Below are 18,547 nucleotides of genomic sequence, written 5' to 3'. Positions count from 1 at the left end.
TTTAAATTTCATCTTCAAACCCTAAATACGCATACCCTAAAAGCTAGAAATCTATTTCAGTCACAGCTTAATGTGATCAAGGATATCCTTGCAAAATGAGCAAAACCTTTTCTTCAGTGCTCTGTATTCAGCAGCCTAAACAGATTTGAATATATGGTCCATTAGAAGAAAATGAGAGATAAGTTTTAACATGTGGCTCCCAGGATAACTTTGTTGTTTTTACATTTTCCTTGATGAAGTAAAATAATGAAGATATTTTTATGATTTAGTTTGTCTTTTTTTGCTGATACATCAGTCCCAGATCAACTGCCAACTCAGGTTTCTTATTAATACAATAATCCCATTTGGCATGGGCTTTAACTCTGAATATAAAATTGAAACTGTAGTCCAACACTGTTTCAGGACTTTAATTCATAGAAACATGTATTCTGGTTGCAACAGAAAAGGAGTAATTCTGTTGCAGTAGAATTTACCACGGTTGTGTAGATATATGGCCATACAGTTGAATTTCATATTACCACTCTTAGTCACAGAAAAAAATCCATCTTTAGATTAGATAGTTAAAAAAAATGCTTACATATCATGTATGTATTTAATTTTGCTGTCTGATTTCAGAAAGGGGGAAAAAAGCCTTTGGACAATACTTACTTTTTGACTGTGCTAGTCCTTCTTAAGCAGATTGTTAATCATCTCTCTTCTTTTAAGGGCAGTGTTCCTATGGTTTGTTTATGTCATGGCTCTTAATAAAATGATAATGTGTTTTCAAAAAGCAAATGGATTTGGAACTCTTTCTTGTTATGTTTATATTAGGCTTTATTTTAAAGGCAAGTGGGACTGCTTCAAATAAAACAACTCCAAGCTTCCAAGAAACAGTTAAGAAGGCAGAGACAAGCAGAAATACCCCTTCACTAACACTCACACGGTTGCCATGGACCTGCATAAGCAGTGGGAGAACACAGAGACTAACTGGCACAAGGAAAAGATGGAGTTACTGGACCAATTTGACAATGAAAGGAAGGAATGGGAGAGTCAATGGAAAATCATGCAGAAGAAGATAGAAGAGGTACAAGTTGATTTGTTTTGAATATATTGAAGCTTAAAGCTCAGAATGAAAATTCTGTTTCAAATTTGTGTTGTATTGGAAACTATTTCTTTTTTCCTTATTCCGCCTAAGAGATGCATGTCTCAGTGATATTTGCTAGGTCAAAAATAGCAGAACCTTATCCAGTGGTATCCAAAGGACTATGCTTTTTTATAGCCCTGCATGAAAATTAAGGACTTAAAATGTCAATCTAAAGTATATCAATTTATTATTTTCTGACTGAAGTGCCTTGGTATCAAAAGTGAAGTATGTATTTTGCATGAGTTTTCAAACACAGGGTGCAGGAGGAAAATCTAAGAAAGGCATAATTGGTGGAACATATATTACAAATTGGGCATTAAAATACAGATCTTTCTTGAGATGATTTATGGATGATATCTACTAAAGGAAATTACATATTAGATAAGTCAGTATAGTCAAAAGGAGTGCCATATATCAAACAGAAAATGGCAGCGGGCGTGATATTTAATCTGGCAAAATGTGCCAGATTTATTGGCACATTTGTGAGGAAAGGGTTATGAAAAACGACGTGCTGTGACTCTGATACAAACAGCCATTTTATCCCCATTAACCATCCCTCGGCTTGTTGGCCCTGGAATATTTCCTCTAAGTGTTGACATTGATGTATTTTTAAGCTTGTTTCAACTGAAAATTATTTATACTTACCTTGCTTTCTTCTAGTGACATCCATGGTATTATATGGTTTGTGCACATTGCCTAAGTGATTATTTTTAACAGACACTTTGGCCTTTATTCACAAGCAATCACAGCTGGTGCTTTATGTGTTTATAGCACAAATATTTTTCTCATTAACAGCCACGTAATTGGTTGTGAATAAGATATAAATTGGCACACTACAAGGAAAAATTAAAAGGGGTAGCTATTAAACTATTTCTCTAACATAGAACTGAGAAGGCAGGTATGTAGTACATGATTATATTAAAAGGAGACTCCACTGCTCATACCTCTATAGTTTAGAAAATGTGTTTTGCTTACTCTCTTAACTCGTTTACCCAAAGACTGAGATTGCATCAACAAGGAGATGTCTAAGTCAAATAAGAATCCAAAATTCCAAACAGAAACCTGAAGTCATGGGTCATTAGTTCCCAAAGGGTTGGAAAGTCAGTTAGTAACACTCAGATAAGTCTAGCATCAAAGCAAAAAAATTTAAAGGAGTCAGGATTAGTCTAGCCTATTGTTTAAGCCATGTAGCTAAAATAATCTGCTGTCTGGTTAAATATTTTAAGGTCAAATAATTATTCTGAAAACTCTGTAAATTCTATCTATGGTAAATATTACCCTTTTGATTAGCAGGCATTAAACATATTTTAAAAATAGGATGATGGTTTGTAGAAATACTATTCCTTTCTGCATCAAGGAGATAGAAGGCTGTAATATTTTTTTCTTCATCTTGGATAGTAACTGTAAGCTATTTATGTCTTGCAGCGTGAAATATATAGCTCCATTACTGAGAATATGTTTGGATAATGTGCTTACCCCAGAATACTGATAGACAATGCTTTCTAATACCTGAATACTAACATTGTGCTCCCCTTATCATTCTAATATATATTTTTCTACTTCCAACTTTGTAGCCTATGAGAATGTACTTTTAATACAACCATCTTGGAGTACCTGGGTGGCTCTGTCGGTTGGGCAGTCAGCTCTTGATCTCAGCGCAGGTCTTGATCTCAGGGTCATGAGTTTGAGCCCCATGGGACTCTGTGCTAGGAGTGCAGCCTACTCAAAAATATATATACTCATCTTACAGGTTACAAATGGGGGTAAAATAATTTTGATGAAGACAGGAGGAAAGTATTTTCACATGTCACAGAGAATCAAGACATTTTTTAAAACTAAACAACACTTGAAAAAATTATATAACATGCCACAAGCATAACAGACTGTATTTGTTTAGCATATATCACTAGGTTCTGTGTATTAATTCAGACACAAGTTATTAAGCCAAGTACTAGAGAATTTTAGATTCCCTAATGTGCCCATGTAACCATAGTGATTCCAAGTGATATCTTCCAGTGAGAGGACCCAGTGTTGTGTATTAAGATGCTAATGATTCTTTGCTCAGCCACTATCCACAATCATTGCATTTGCTATTGCAGAACCAACATGTACATACTTGGATCATTTGAAACCTGGACTAATCCACATAGAAGCCCTAAATAGAGTTCTTATATACCTGGGAATTTTTTTTTTTAATCATGTTGCAATTTTTCCTATTTGTTGCCTTGTTTCAAATAATCAGATAACCATTGACAATTTTTTGGGTATGAAATAAGACAGATTTCCTTATACAAAATAAATTTGTTTTTCATCAATAGCATGATATTATTTGCTTCTCCATACCTCACTTAAATCTCAAGAGAATTTAAGGTGGGATATAAAATGTTATATAAGGTAAAGTATTTCAAAATAAAAAAAAAGAGATGAAGACAGGAGGATTTTATGTGAAATGCATGCAGCTAGCCTTTCTAGTAACTAACAGAAAAATTGTCAGAAACATATTTCCCAATATTCAGAACAAGCAAACCTATTTCCCAGAAATAGCACTTTTGTTCCTGATTTTGAAACTAAAGCAATTTTGTTTTTCACCCATAGCTCCTCAAAAAAAAAGAACAATGTCACCAATATCACGATAAGCATCCTTAGATTCAACAACTAAGGATTCCCAACTTTTGTGGGCTGCTTCCTATGATATTTCTCAAGATCAGCCCAAATCATAATGCTCACAATAGCTCAGAACAAGTAAGTTTATGAGGGCTAAAACAGTTGAATCATGGCTGTAATTTGATGTTATCCTGAGATTATCCAATGATAGATATATAAGTATCCGTGGAAATAAATATATTGTATATCCTTCAGACACCAATTATGTTTAGTGCTTCCTTCATCTGAGATTTGGGTAAATATTGAGCAGCAATAAATCTTTTGTTATACTCCTTGACTAAAAGATGTCTGTAGATATAGGTTGTGGCTGTAAAATGTAGTCATTTTCTTCAATAGTTATCTGACAGAAGCCTTTGAAATTTGCCAAGCTTTCCCACAACTCAAGCCTGAGGAGAAAGCCACTTCTTCTATTTAGGGGTAAGCCGAGTGCATGCCTGCAGATTAAACTAAACTTTCATCAAGAAATAATTTGGGATGGGGGCACCTGGATGACTCAGTCGGTTGAGTGTCCGACTTTGGCTCAGGTCATGATCTCACGGTTCATGAGTCCAAGCCCCACGTCAGGCACCCTGCTGTCAACATAGAGCCCACTTCGGATCCTGTGACCCCTCTCTCTCTCTGCTCCTGCCCTGCTAGCACTCTCTCTCTCTCAAAAATAAAGAAACATTAAAAAAAGAAAGAAAGAAAAAAAAAGAACAAATTTGGGATCCACTCTAACATAGACTGAAAGATAATAAAGCCTTAGAATTCTAATATCACATAGCACAGGGTCACATTTATTTTAATCAAGGTAAGAAATCTTTTTTGAATGTGTATAGGCCTGCCATTAAATAAATCTTAGTAATACCTAGTGTTATGCCCAGAATTCGTGATCCCCAAAGACCACCGGGGAGCCGAGTCCGATGCAAAAGCAAAGAGCCTTTATTCGAGCTAGCTCGAGCTCAATCCCCTACCTGCAAGGACACAGTGGTGAGATACCAGAGAGAGAGAGAGAGAGTTTCAAAAGGACAAAGGTTTTATTGGGGCCTAGGGGCAGTTGGTGAGGTAATGGCTGTGGCCTCAGCCGATTGGCTGGGGAAGGGTCAGAGTCCTGTTAAGCAGGTGAGCGGGAGGTTACTCAAGGGGAGGAGGCGTGGTCAAGGTGAAGGACACAGAACAGGATGGAGTCGGCGTAGGCCCGCCCTTTCACCTAGTAAATACCTGAGTAACACCAACATAACTTCCAAAGGAAACATCTTTTGATTTCACAATATCTACTTAGGCAATGAAATGAACTGACATACTATATGATATTGTCAACTATTTAGACACTGGAATGTTGGCATACAAGTGCAATCATGCATTTTTTTAAGCATTAATATCAGTTGAACTCTTGCTTTTCTCCAAAAAAAGTTAGAAAGCATGACTTGTATGCTCTCTCTCCAAAATAAATAAACATTAAAAAGAAAAAAGAAAAAAGAAATACTACTCCTGAGATCATGATTACACTATGTGTTAACTTACTTGGATTTAAATAAAATTTAAAAATTTTAAAAAAAGGAAAAAAAGGGAAATAATGTGGGATCCACTCTAACATAGATTAATAGATGATCAAAGCCTTAGAATTCTAATATCACATAGAACAGGGTCACATTTGTTTTAATCAGGATGAGAAATCCTTTTTGAATGTGTATAGGGTTGCTATTAAAAAAAATCTCAGTAATTCCTAGTAATACTTCAGTAGCATCAACACAACTTGCAAAGGAAACTTCTTTTGATTTCATGATATCCACATGATATTGTCAACTATTTGGCATACAAGTGGAATCATGTATTTTTAAAACATCACTTTAATATCAGTTAAACTCTTGCTTTTCTCTGAAAGCAGTTAGAGAGCATGACCAGTAATTGATTCAGGACATTTCAACTTGGTAACAGTGCTTCTACATCATCATGATGTACCTCTATATACATTTATATAGATACAAGTTGTTTGTTTTTAATTTTTGAAGAGTTGATTTCTACACAAAGATACAAAAATTACCATCCATACCTTGACCTACTAAAATTAGTCTTTATGGTTCATCCAAGTTGTTCTGGCTAATCACATTTGAGAAGCACTACTCAGAGGCATGAACATTAATACCCCAGAGCAGTATATCATGAAATGGCAAAGAGAACTCAGAATGGTGTGCTTAGTATCAAAAAAAAATTGACAAAGTAAACTAGGGGGATAAAAAGTTTTATCTTTGTTTTCCTTACAGCTTTGCCATGAAGTAAAGCTTCGGAGGAAAATCAACATGAATGAACGTGCTAAGATCCTTGATCATGATCGTGAAAAAGCGATTCAAGATAAAGTGGTGGAATCTTCTCCAAATTACCCCAATTCAGGACAATGCGAATTTACGGGGATGAATCACGGGGATGATCTGGAAAAAGAAAATAAAACAGAGCAGAGCTTACTCCGTGAAGGAAATCAAATGTGTAAGGAACAAAAAACAACAAAAAAGTCAAAAGTAGGGATTATGGATCCTTTGGCCACAGATAACCAAAAACAAGGTGGGGTGTGCCCTGGCCTGAGGCCTTCCAGGGTAGAGGACAGGAGCTGTTCTGGCGCCCTCAACACAGTAAGTCGGACTGTGATTAGCCTAGAACTGTTTCTGAAGAAATATTTACATTTCAAAGTGCTAACATACTATTGCTTATATGTATAAAGGCTCTGGAAGAACTTGCGAAAGTTAGTGAAGAATTATACAGCTTTCAAGAGGAAATCCGAAAGCAGTCTAACCACAGAAGGTATGCTGGTACATCTATGATTATCTCATATCAGAAAATCAAGAAAAATATTGTTTTCAGTTAAGGAATCCCAACTGCCTTTTCCTTACACTTTGTTAAGTGAGAATTAACAATGAGTTATTAAAGTCTGTTATTTTAGATAGGAAATAAAAACCTTAATTGAATATATCTCTGTTTTTGATTTCTAAAAAAATTTTTTTTCAACGTTTATTTATTTTTTTGGGACAGAGAGAGACAGAGCATGAACGGGGGAGGGGCAGAGAGAGAGGGAGACACAGAATCAGAAACAGGCTCCAGGCTCTGAGCCATCAGCCCAGAGCCTGACGCGGGGCTCGAACCCACGGACCGCGAGATCGTGACCTGGCTGAAGTCGGACGCTTCACCGACTGCGCCACCCAGGCGCCCCAGTTTTTGATTTTTAAACCAAATCTTCTCATTCTTTGTAATTTGTTAAGAATATTGTACTCTTTTGGTATTTGGTTAAGATATACTATGCATAATACATTAACAACTATATTCTAATGTAGTTCTTTTTCATTTTGAGTGTTTGGCCAGTGGAAGAGCCTATAGCTGGGCTAATCCAGTTAAATACACCTGTAAAACATGTCAGACTTAACAATGTGGAATTTTAATTATATAATGATGTTCTACTGCAGTCTTTTGTACCTAAGAGTCGTTTATTTCCCTACATTTATTTGGTATATAATGGAAGCATACATAATTCTCAACACAACATATTGTAAATATGTGTACACACACATATAATGATATGTTAAAAAGCCGTTTCAATTTAGAAGCACCTATATAATTGTAAGTTTTCACCAAATTGAAAAATAAATTGGTATGCTCTACAAGGTAAGTAAAGATAGACTGTTCTAGGATCAATATTTATCTCATAGTGAGGGAATGTGCTTTTCTTAAAAAGCAACAGCAATGTATACCCATATTTTTCTTTAGCTGTTAAGAAGCTCAGAAAGAGGGGCGCCTGGGTGGCTCAGTCAGTTAAGCGTCCGACTTCAGCTCAAGTCACGATCTTGCGGTCCGTGAGTTCGAGCTCTGCATCGGGCTCTGGGCTGATGGCTCAGAGCCTGGAGCCTGCTTCCGATTCTGTGTCTCCCTCTCTCTCTGCCCCTCCCCCATTCATGCTCTCTCTCTGTCTCAAAAATAAATAAAACGTTAAAAAAAAAAAAAAAGAAGCTCAGAAAGAATTTTTGTATTGACCTCAATAGATTTTCTCATATAACCATGTTTTATACATAATTTTGCCCTCTACCTGCCCATTTCACTTTTGCCTACCATTCTCTACTAATGAGTATTTATCTATACTTTATTGTAATCTGTTTCATAATACTTTACAAGTTGAAGAAATATAAATACTATCTATATTTATCAGTATGATCAATTAACTTTAATTGATATTGTTGAATTTATATTGTTGCTATATTTAGGTTTTTTGTTTTGATTAAACTTAGAAAAGACTCACCTGTCAATTTTCTTTTACAAACCACACCTGGTATACAAGTTCTCCTTGCTACTCCATAAACTTTAGAAAAAAGTTCAAAATCCTTAGTATGGAATTCAAATACATTACAATGTAACTTAATGTTTCTTTCATCCTCCACCCTCTGCTTTATGATCCATCCATACCAAAGTGCTCCCTATACCTTGAAGAGCCACCCTATTTTTATTGTGGCTCACTTTGCCCACATGATGCCCAAATGACATCTTCCATTTGGTAATGCTTATGTTTCACTGAACTTTTATTCAGATTTCTGTCATACTTAGCTTAGAATGTCATTTCAAAGTCAAGAGAAGGAACTTGAGCTCACGTGACATAATGAATAGGAATTGAGCAGGTAGAGCAGAGGTAAGGAAATGGCTGGAGGGAACCCATAGAAATGGAAATCCCAGTAGCAGACACTCAGGAGACTACACAGTATAGTCTAAGTGTAAGAGACAATTTGAGAATATAATGGAAAGATAGTTTGGGTCAGAGCATGTAGGCTGTGAGGGCAGTACTGAGAGGTGGACTTGATCCTACAGTAAAAGGACTTGGGGGTTTTGACTAGAGAATTTATATGAAAATGCTGTTTGGGAAGTTGTGAGTCCTTATAGCAGAAATTCATTGCTTATGCCATGGTTTCTTTTGAGAACTTGTCCTAAATAAAGTTATCACTAATATATCTTGTTTTATAATTGTTTAGAATGAAGTCAGATTCTTTTCTTCAGGAAATGCCCAATGTAATTCATATGCGTCACAGAGACCACATGATCAACGATGGCCAGGGCATTCTTCCGATTGATTTAGAAAAAGAAAAGCAGAAAAATAGAAAGAATCTGAGCTGTTCCAATGCGCTCCAAAGCAATTCTATGAAAAAATATGAATTTGATACAATTGATCTGCAAAGAAATGAAATTCCACCACTTCCTCCTCCAAGAAGCACATCTCGAAATTTTCCCAGCTCATTTTCTGAACAAGCTCATGAAAGTTTGAAGGACAGTTTAGACCACAACAGCCACGTGGCCCAAGAGGGTCAAGGTGAAAGGAACTACAGTCCTGATTTCCTTTTGAGGCTGTGTCTAAATGAAGGGAAGACTTTGAAAGATGGTATCATGTTCCCTTTGTTGGCACCCAAAACCAAAATAGATAACCAGCATCCATGTGATGAAAGTGTTGGACTTGGCATGTGGTCATATGACACAGGGATCAGTGCAAAAAATAGTCCCTCTACATTGTGGTATCAGAAAATCTGCTCTACTCCCAATAAGCCAAAACGTGAAAAGATGATTCCAGATCATTCTGCTAAATCTCATCCTGATCTTCATATAAATGGTGACTGTAGCTCTTCAGTGACAGAGAGCAGTGGGTCACTTAGAAGTTTCAGTTGTGACTTTAAGAGGACAACTAGGAATGAAAAGCTGGCAGCAAAGACTGATGAATTTAACAGAATTGTATTTAGAACAGATAGAAATTGTCAGGCAATACAGCAAAATCAAAGCTACTCAGAATCATCTGAAGATCCTAAGCCCTGTGATACCTTAATTACTCATACAGGTAACATATCAGAAAATGATGATGTGTCTGATATTCTGAAAACCAGTGTCTACGTGCCCGTGCCTGTGCCCAGAGAAAACGTGCCTGACAATCCCACCAAAAAATCCACAACAGGCCTCGTCAGACAAATGCAGGAACACATGAGTCCTAGCAGTTATCGGAGTATGCTCCAAGAGCACGACTGGAGACCAAGTAATTTGTCTGGCAGGCCAAGATCAGCTGATCCTAAGTCAAATTATGGTGTTGTGGAAAAGCTGCTGAAAACCTATGAGAAGTCAACAGGGCCTGCATTGCAAAATTCTAAATGCTTCCAGGATAATTGGACCAGATGTAATTCTGATGTCAGTGGTGGGTCCACATTAAGTCAGCATTTACAAATACTTCAATTAGAACAAGAGCTTCAGCAAAACACAGCTATGTATGGAGCACAGCAAGTTAAACGACGAGTAGATTGGAAAAAGATAACAGAGGTGAGAAAGCAATTAACATATGTTGGTAGAACTGTGTCCATATTTAGCAGTGGCTCAGAGTTCAGTCAATTGCCCATTTCTATAAATAAAATGTAGGCACATATTTTGGCATCTTCTTAACTTTTCAACCCTTTATTTCTGAATAAGCATAAACCTTAGGACTGTAACTTAACATGAACTTCTTAAAATACAGTTTTTAAGACTGGGAATAGTACATGACAACTCTTTTAAAATTCTGAAATGGGACAACATAAGTAAAATAAATGGGCTTAAGAACCTCAAGAAGATCAAATGTTTGTTTTAAGTTTCTTTCTTGAAAAAAACATTCCAAAAATGCATGGATTGGTTTATAGAATTTTATTCTTCTAAAGTTTTTATATTTTTAAGAAAAGAGTATTGGAAATATTTTTAAAATAACTCTTCACTTCTTGGCCATGATTACTGCAGTCATTCCCAGCATTTGATTCATTTTCCTTCTCATGGGATTAGTCACATGAATGTGACTATGGGTATAACACATCATAAAATAGTGCCTCATAGAGTTCTCTTATTTGTGGAGCAGAAAGGCAGTACATGGAAATAAAATTATGTTATAGCTTAAAATTTTTTAAGGCCATTCTTACTTGTGTAAATCCTTAGCATGAAAACTGCTCCCCCAAAATAAGTATTTAAAAAACTGTTATTCTTTCTTTGTTCCAATTTGTTCGCAAAAGAATATATTCTTTGTCAGTTATGGGAGAAAAAGAGGTTGAAGAGATTGGTGTTTACAAAAAAGAGCTCTCCGACAGTCCCTTTTTATGCATAATTTACAAAAAGTTACATGGTGACATATTGTTATCATTTGCTAATGCTTCAAAAAATCCTAGTTTTGCAAAGTGCAGTGTGTGTGCAGCATAGTTTTAAGCTATGCAGGTTGCCTTCTTCTGGTGTAAAAAAATTATTTTTATATGGCTTTCAGACCCCATAAAAATATCAGTTTGGGGGTGCCTGAGTGGTTCAGTCCTTTAAGCATCTGACCCTTGATCTCACCTCAGATCTTGATCTCAGGGTGGTGAGCTCAAGCCCTCCCTTCAGGCTGGGCGTGAAGCCCACTTAAGAAATAAAATTAAAATAAATAAAAACATCAGTTTTTATCTATTTTATCAGAAACCTTGCCTGTTTGTACAAGGTACAAATAATTACCCTGCTTTTGTATTTCTCTTTGTTTCAGTTGAGCCCATAAATACCTGGAAAGCCCTATAGCTTCAGACGGCAAAAGGAAACGTGTTGTAAAATAACCAGCCAAATATTGATCCGCTACATTTTTGCACTGGTCGAGAATTTGGGAGGGGTCCTATAGTGTAGATTCTTAAGAGTAGTTCTTCATCCCCTCCCTCACCCTGCTGCTGGTGGAAATTTTAAAAAAATAAGATTCCAAAGAGAGAAAAAGAAAATGCAGATTATTGTCATAAGAATAGAGACCATCCTCACTACCCCTCTCAGCTGAAAGAGCACAGGCTTTGTTAAGAAGGTCAGTAATAATACTCTGGTATAATGTGTGTCATGGAAGCTTTAAAAAAATTTTTTTTTTTAATGTTTGTTCATTTTAGAGAGTGCAAGTGGGGGAAGAGCAGAGAGAGAGAGGGACAGAGGATCCCAAGCGGGCTCTGCACTGACAGCAGCAAGCCCAGTGCAGGGCTAAAACTCACAAACTGAGAGATCATGATCTGAGCTGATGTCAGCTGGACACTTTGAGCCATCCAGGCGCCCCTTTTGAGTTTTTTAAATATTTTTTTTATATTTTTTAATGTTCATTTATTTTTGAGAGAGAGAGAGACAGAGCGTGAGTGGGAGAGGGTCAGAGAGAGGGGGAGACACAGAATCCAAAGCAGGATCCAGGCTCTGAGCTGTCAGCCCAGAGTCCCAAGTGGGGCTCAAAACCAGGACCCTTGAGATCATGACCTCAGCCAATGTCAGACGCTTAACCAACTGAGGCACCCAGGCACTTGAATTTTTTTAATTGCAAGGGTCTAAGAATGTTTTTCTTCCATTAAAATAGAAAGAGAGAAAACAAGGAAGAAATGAAAGAAAAGAAAAGGAAAGCAAGGAAATGGTTTAAGTCTTCAGATAATGACCAATATAGTGATTCTTTATTAGCATTTATAATAAAACTATATTTTAAAATATGTTAATGATAATTTTGAAACTTGAGAAATAGTGACAACAGCTCTTGGAAAAGAAGATAGCATCAGATAAATCATTTGGTGATCTGTGTGCAATTTTCCTTATGATTTCTGAAAGTTCCAAAAACTTGACATAAATGAGCACAGTTTCTCCTGTAAATTATTATCTTTTTGTTTTTAATAACACTAAAATATCCTAATATCCTTCTAAGAAACATTTAGGGCTCCATCATCAAGTTTATCTAACATAAACTTTTGAATCCTGAACTCATCGTTTTAAAAAATTGTATTAAAACAGTTGTATTAAACTGTATTAAACTTTTGAATCTTGAACTCATCGTTTTAAAAAATTGTTGTATTAAAACAGTTGTATTAAAATTTGGCAATGTGAAAAGATCTACAAGATTATCAAATGTCATATTCCATATTAAAAATGAGCTGCTTTGATTAAAACATTTAAGACCACAAATATTAGACAATTACCCTCTTTAGTTATTGATGCTTTTACTTGCTTATAAATATGCTAATACATTAACCCTGTAGTTGGGATCCATAACATATTAAGCCCATTTTTTGTGCTTGTAGAGTGAGATAAATGTCTTCCTTTGTCTCCTAGGAATCCATGGCAGTGAAATCTTCACCTGGAAAAGGATTTTCCCGACCTGCTAGACCAGCAAATCGCCGTCTCCCATCCAGATGGGCCTCGAGATCGCCATCGGCGCCCCCCGCCTTGCAGAGAACTACCCCCAGCTATACCATTTCTCTGCAATCTGCAGCATCGATGGTCTGAGTCTCTGGCCTGGATTGCTAGATGACAAAAGTCCTAATTGCCAAACAGAGCATTCCGAGTGTTTACAGCCAATCCGGTCTCTTCTCTGTCTTCCAAGATCACTGGGACAGACAGTTTAAATCTTAACTTCCCATCAGTCTTCAGTGTTTTTAATCTATGGAATAATTATCTTCCTGTATTTTGATTTCTTAGATCAGAATTTTTTAATGCCATCTTCATTAATTTGCCAATATGATTTAAGTCAAAACAATGTACTATATTGTATATTCTATCTTTCTTGCAAGTGGCAGAAAGCAAGGTTATGTGCATGGCCATGTGTTTGTAGGTGCATGTGTTGAAACAGGAAGTATCCTAGTATGTACTTAGATAAGAAAAACTTCTGTGCTAGTGTTGACTTTGAAATTATAATATGTATACCTATATATTCTTTGTGTTTATTTAAAATTTTTGAAAATATACAGTACTATTTCTATTTTGTATACCTTTTAATAGGTATCCACTTAAGGCATTTGAGGTACATATATTAACTAACCACTTTCTTGGTCCCAACTACATTGAAAAATAAGAATTATACACATTAATAACACTTGGTAGATTTCTATATACAACTCATAGTTTCTTAACCAATGTAAGGATGGACTAATGCCATTGATCTCCTTGTTTATTCTTTTAATAAATAAAATTGTCACAGGTTTAATAGATCAGACTTCCAAAGCAAACATAAAATGTTCACAAAATCTTTTGTATATCATTTGGTAGTCTATTATGGCTTTAACTGTGTACTTGATCCCCAGAGCCATATCATGAGACTGCCTTAGAAACAACAGAACTTAAAAATGAACTTATTTTGTCAACTTCAGTAACAAATAATCCTTAAATAGGATATGAAAATAAATTCAGTTATGTTGAATTCTACTTTTTTCTTAAATTGTAGTAAGCTGTTAGTTAAGCTCCTTCATTTGAAGTCATATTTAGAGGTAAGTCATTTCCTTTTTTTTTTCTAACTTTCTCTAAAATTAGTAGTAAAAAGCTAATTCATCTTTTTATTAACAGGGAAGATTAGAAATGATATTTCATTGAAAGCCGAATTATAATATATTTCTTATAGTGTGCTACATTAAAAAAAAAAGCCTTAAAGTAAACTTTGGCATCCATGAGTAGGATAAGGAAAAGAAATGTGTATTTTGGCCACAGTTTACACACAGTGAACATGTAAGATCTATGTTGAGAACTGAAAGAAGTATGAATGCTGAGGTGTTTGGAATTCTACATGGACGATCTTAGAAGCACCTTTGCTCTCTCTGGTCTCTCTATAAAACCAACTTCGTTAGTAGATACTTCTATGTAAGCTTTTCTTTTACTACCAGAAAGGTTAAGAAATTCCTGTGGTATAAGCACCCATGACCTTCTTCTTATGATATATTCTAACAATTAAGAGTAATTCATTTCATTATACATCATGACTTGAGGTAAAGTAAATAATTTCCAAATCCCAGACTCCCTTAAAATGCTCAAGACTGTTGCTTGATGATGGACAGATTTGTACTTTCCAATAAGGAGAGTTTATAGGAGTTGAGCTGAATTAAACTTCTAGAATGTGAGGATGGAGCAGATGGTAAGTAAGGGCTATAGATCCATTCTTTTTTGGAATAGTTTGAGAAGAACAGGTATAAACTTTTCTTTAGATTTTGGTAAAATTCGCCTGTGAAACCATCTGGCCCTGGACTTTTGTTTGTTGAGAGTTATTGGTTACTAATTCAATTTCTTTGTTGGTAATTGGTCTGTTGAAATTTTCCATTTCTTCCCTGTTTCAGGTTTGGTAGGTTATATGTTTCTAGGAATTTATCCCTTTCTTCTAGGTTGTCCAATTTGTTGGAATATAGTTTCTCATAATATTCTCTTATAATTGTTTATATTTCTGTGGTTGGTGTTTAGATACACTCATTTAATTCTTGTTTCTTTCAGGAATATCCTTTTCCATAGGAAACCTATCAGAGACAAGTAACCTAGATGCCAACTGATGTCATTTATGTTTTATGCTTTTCATCTAGAAGTGGGGAAACACTAGGACAATGGTAGTTTTTGGCATACAATAATAGACCCGCTAGGAAGGTGCTGCTATGCCACAGTGGAAAGACTGCCCGAGAACTGGGCAACATCCCTGCTCCCCTCCATCACTGTATCCCAGGTAGTCTGATGTAGATCTGTAGTTCCTATCTTTAACTACAAGTCAGAATATTGAGGATTTCTTTAAAAAAAAAATTAGATTCCTGACCTCATTTCATATTTACTAGAGCAGAATTTCCAAGGGTGCAGGGTGGGAATCTGGAGTCTTTAATAAAACAATAACAACAACAACAGCAACAAGAAAGCAAAATATCTAATGATTACAGAGATTTGGAAGCAGTGACATTGATGCCCCAATAGATGGGTAATATTGGGTAGTCACATTGCTTCCCTGGGACTTGCTTTTGTTACCTATAAAAGAAAAGGATTATATTATCAGGCATACAATTTTAAACCACCTTTTCTATTACCATTTGAATGAAACAGTGGGACATATTTTAACACCTTCCTATGTTGACTAAAATCATAGCATGGTAGAGTTTAAAACAAAAAACTTAGTATATAGTCCAACTCCTTGATTGTAACGATAAACTAAAACAAAAGTTATTGAAATATTCTGTTTTCTCTTTTAAAATATTTTATAATTTTTTATGAAAAACCTATCAGGTAAATGGCAATTATCCTTGAAAAATATTTTTTTATGTATTGTGATTTTTAACTGGTAGTTTTTCTACTTTGGATGAGCATGTTCTTCCCAACAACATACCCTTCATTATGCTGTCATTGCTGGATTTAAGACATTTGTCAACATTTCAGAAATATTTGCTTAGAAACACTTGTGTTAATAGAAGTTTTCCTGAGCAGACTATTGGGGAGAAAACTTACATTATTTCAACTGAGGAGTCTGCTCTCAGAAAGGAATAAGAACAAGGCAGAAAAAGTGCTTGAGTTTTTGTGCATGTGTGTGTGTGCACACAATCCTTGCACGAGTTCTGTATATTGCCTTATCACCAAAGCCAAATATAAATATGTACATTATGTTTGCATAATTCACTTTATCAAAAATTAACCTTAACTTTCATTTGTTTTTACGTAGACAATGAAGATGACCAGATATTATCATGCATGATTTACCTCTACATGAGGATTTAGCCAGACTCCATGTCATTCTGAGAAAATATCTGGACCTAAAAAAAGAATCTGTTTCCTTACAAAGATTTTTAAAATTATTTCCAGGCATAGGCACATTTACTGACAAACAACTACTTGACATTAAAATCTCCTTCAGTGATTGGAAGTTATCAAATAAAATAGATATGGAAACACCTGCTGTGGCATGTGCATACATTGAGAACATTTTGATTTTCCTCCTTTTCTATAGTGATCTCCAGTAAAGCCGAAAGTTTTATGAAGTCTAAAATCACACTTCAGCCTAGCTTCTCTTAAAATATCTCTACATAATAAAATCTAAAAGCCACGTCTGTATGAATTCCTGCACCTGGCCACACAAAACCCCATATGATTTCTTATACCGGACAGCCACTCTGCCCATTTAACCACTTATTGAATTTTTGTTTGAAAAATATTACTCCTTTGAAACTTGCCTTTACACGTGGAATTAGTTTAATTATTTTTAGATAGATTCAGATTTCTATTATAGTACTATTTTGCTTCCAATTCTGCATGTTTCTTCTTCAGTAGCAAGTATCATTATTAGAATTTACAACTATGATATGCTTAATATAGCACATAATATGGTCTTTCAAAAAAATTGGCTTCATAAAGTAAAAAAATTAAAACAAAAAAAAAGTTGGGGGGGCAGCTTTCATGCAAGTGTCTACTCAACATTTTTCATGCAAGTGTCTACTCAACTGTAGGAATTTTTCTTCTCATAGAAAATAATTTTTGTTCCAGTGAGGGAAAAAACCAAAAAATTTAAAATCTGATACATATTGCAATGATCTTATTAATCCAAAATGTACAATTTGGCAAATTCTGAAAAAAAATAGTATGCTTATATGAAGCTGTGATGTAATCTAGAAATGAAGGAAGAGTCGAGAATGGGAAGGACCATAAAAGTCATGCAGAACAATCTCGTGGAGATGGGAGAAACTTGAAACTCAGAGAGGTCTGTGTGCTTGCCAAGGTTATAAGGATGGGCAGCAACCTGGCCTCCAACACCAGTGTCCTGCCTTCCTTGTACACCTATGTGCATCTATGATTTGGTGGTTCACAAAGCACATTTATATTCCTTGACTTGTTTACTTACAACAAACTTCAGGCTGGCCTCTGTGATTTCTCATTACAGTTGGAGAAATTAAGTAATGAAGATAATAGAATAAATATTTCCCAAGATAATACTGAGAAATATATAGGTGGTTGCCCAGACTCCTGATGCAAGCTCTTTCCCCAAAAAAAAGAGGAAGAGCAGTTCTTTTCCACTTATGTTTTATGCATGAAACAAGTTGTTTATTTTGCTTTCATTGAGAGTTTCTCTTAATTTTGCCTTTCAATTTTCTTAATCAAGGTTCATCATTCATGATTTATATGGTTTCAATGGTTTCAAGAGTTAGTATTAAAGAAGTCATGAAGAAGGCTCACTTTATCAAAATATTTTTTTCATTTTTTGATGCCTATCCTCTAATATTGTATACATTTTGTATGTGGGCCAAAATGTTGAAGGTAAACTAATAAGTAGCCAAAGCAATCCTTGTCTATAGTACCAAGTGAATCCTGATCTCCTCAACCTTCAAAAGAATCATAGAAAAATTTTCATACTATAGGACTTAAATGTACTCCAAAATAAATGAGAACTTTCCCTTCAAGCTTGCAGTTATTTCCAATTTATAATCTTACTCTGAAATAAATTGTATCTGCCAATTTCATTTTGAGGCTTTATCCTCTAATTACTTATGTAATTTTATAAAAATCATTAAACAAATTCAATCCAGCTATTTGGGATCTGTAGATTTTTTTCCTATATAATGCCGTTCAGCCTCAAAATAATGCCAAATTATTTAACCTGAATTATATACATTTTTTAATCTTTGCACAAAATTTTGTGTTAAAGTTAACCCAGTAAAAAATTCTCTGAATTGATACCTGGAGTGAAATATTCAATATGCAATGAAGGCCAGAGAACCATTTATAATATTTTTTAAAAGAAGTCGCATGTTGGAGTAAAAGTGGGCAATAATATAGTCTCTACCTGCTAAAATTCAAGAGGTAAATTGTTGGGAATAAAGATTCTTCCTAGGAGATCCCAGGCAAGGAGAGAGGAGCTGAGACTAAGCATGTCACTTTGTTAAAAAGGAAGCTGGTCATGGTGCAGCCCAGGGAGCAAAAACTATATGAATTCATAAGTTACTCAACTCAGCAAAAGCAAGCACTAGACTTTCCCAGACAAATCGAGGGTCTGGGGAAAGCTCAACATCAAAGATT

At 35.4% G+C, this 18,547-nt stretch overlaps 1 protein-coding gene across 2 annotated transcripts; it reads left to right on the top strand.

Annotated features, from left to right (window-relative positions):
- Positions 1–928: 928 nt before the first annotated feature.
- Positions 929–18,056, top strand: KIAA0408 (KIAA0408 ortholog). 2 transcript variants are annotated; one of them, XM_025925745.2, is made up of 5 exons: positions 929–1,063; positions 6,031–6,393; positions 6,483–6,562; positions 8,767–10,087; positions 12,866–18,056. In XM_025925745.2, exons 1-5 carry the CDS (start codon positions 929–931, stop codon positions 13,037–13,039), a joined length of 2,073 nt encoding a protein of 690 aa, XP_025781530.2. In that variant the 3' UTR covers positions 13,040–18,056. The 2 variants fall into 2 exon arrangements, with proteins under 2 accessions (XP_025781530.2, XP_086563915.1); XM_086707789.1 differs by lacking the exon at positions 12,866–18,056 and adding an exon at positions 11,298–11,520.
- The last annotated feature ends 491 nt before the right edge of the window (positions 18,057–18,547 follow it).

The sequence above is a fragment of the Puma concolor genome, chromosome B2 (assembly GCF_028749965.1).
Source record: "Puma concolor isolate L17-30 chromosome B2, mPumCon1.1.hap2, whole genome shotgun sequence".
In the NCBI taxonomy this organism is placed as follows: domain Eukaryota; kingdom Metazoa; phylum Chordata; class Mammalia; order Carnivora; family Felidae; genus Puma; species Puma concolor.
The sequence above is the reverse complement of the archived record's forward strand: the minus strand, read 5'-3'. Positions and strand labels throughout refer to the sequence as shown.

What these genes read in the sequence shown, in the direction of transcription:
- KIAA0408 (XM_025925745.2), top strand. Translation starts at nt 929, where the DNA reads ATGGACCTGCATAAGCAGTGGGAGAACACAGAGACTAACTGGCACAAG. An exon ending in GTTCTGGCGCCCTCAACACA is followed by an intron (nt 6,394 to 6,482) that starts GTAAGTCGGACT and finishes ATATGTATAAAG; the next exon opens with GCTCTGGAAGAACTTGCGAA. An exon ending in AAGCAGTCTAACCACAGAAG is followed by an intron (nt 6,563 to 8,766) that starts GTATGCTGGTAC and finishes ATAATTGTTTAG; the next exon opens with AATGAAGTCAGATTCTTTTC.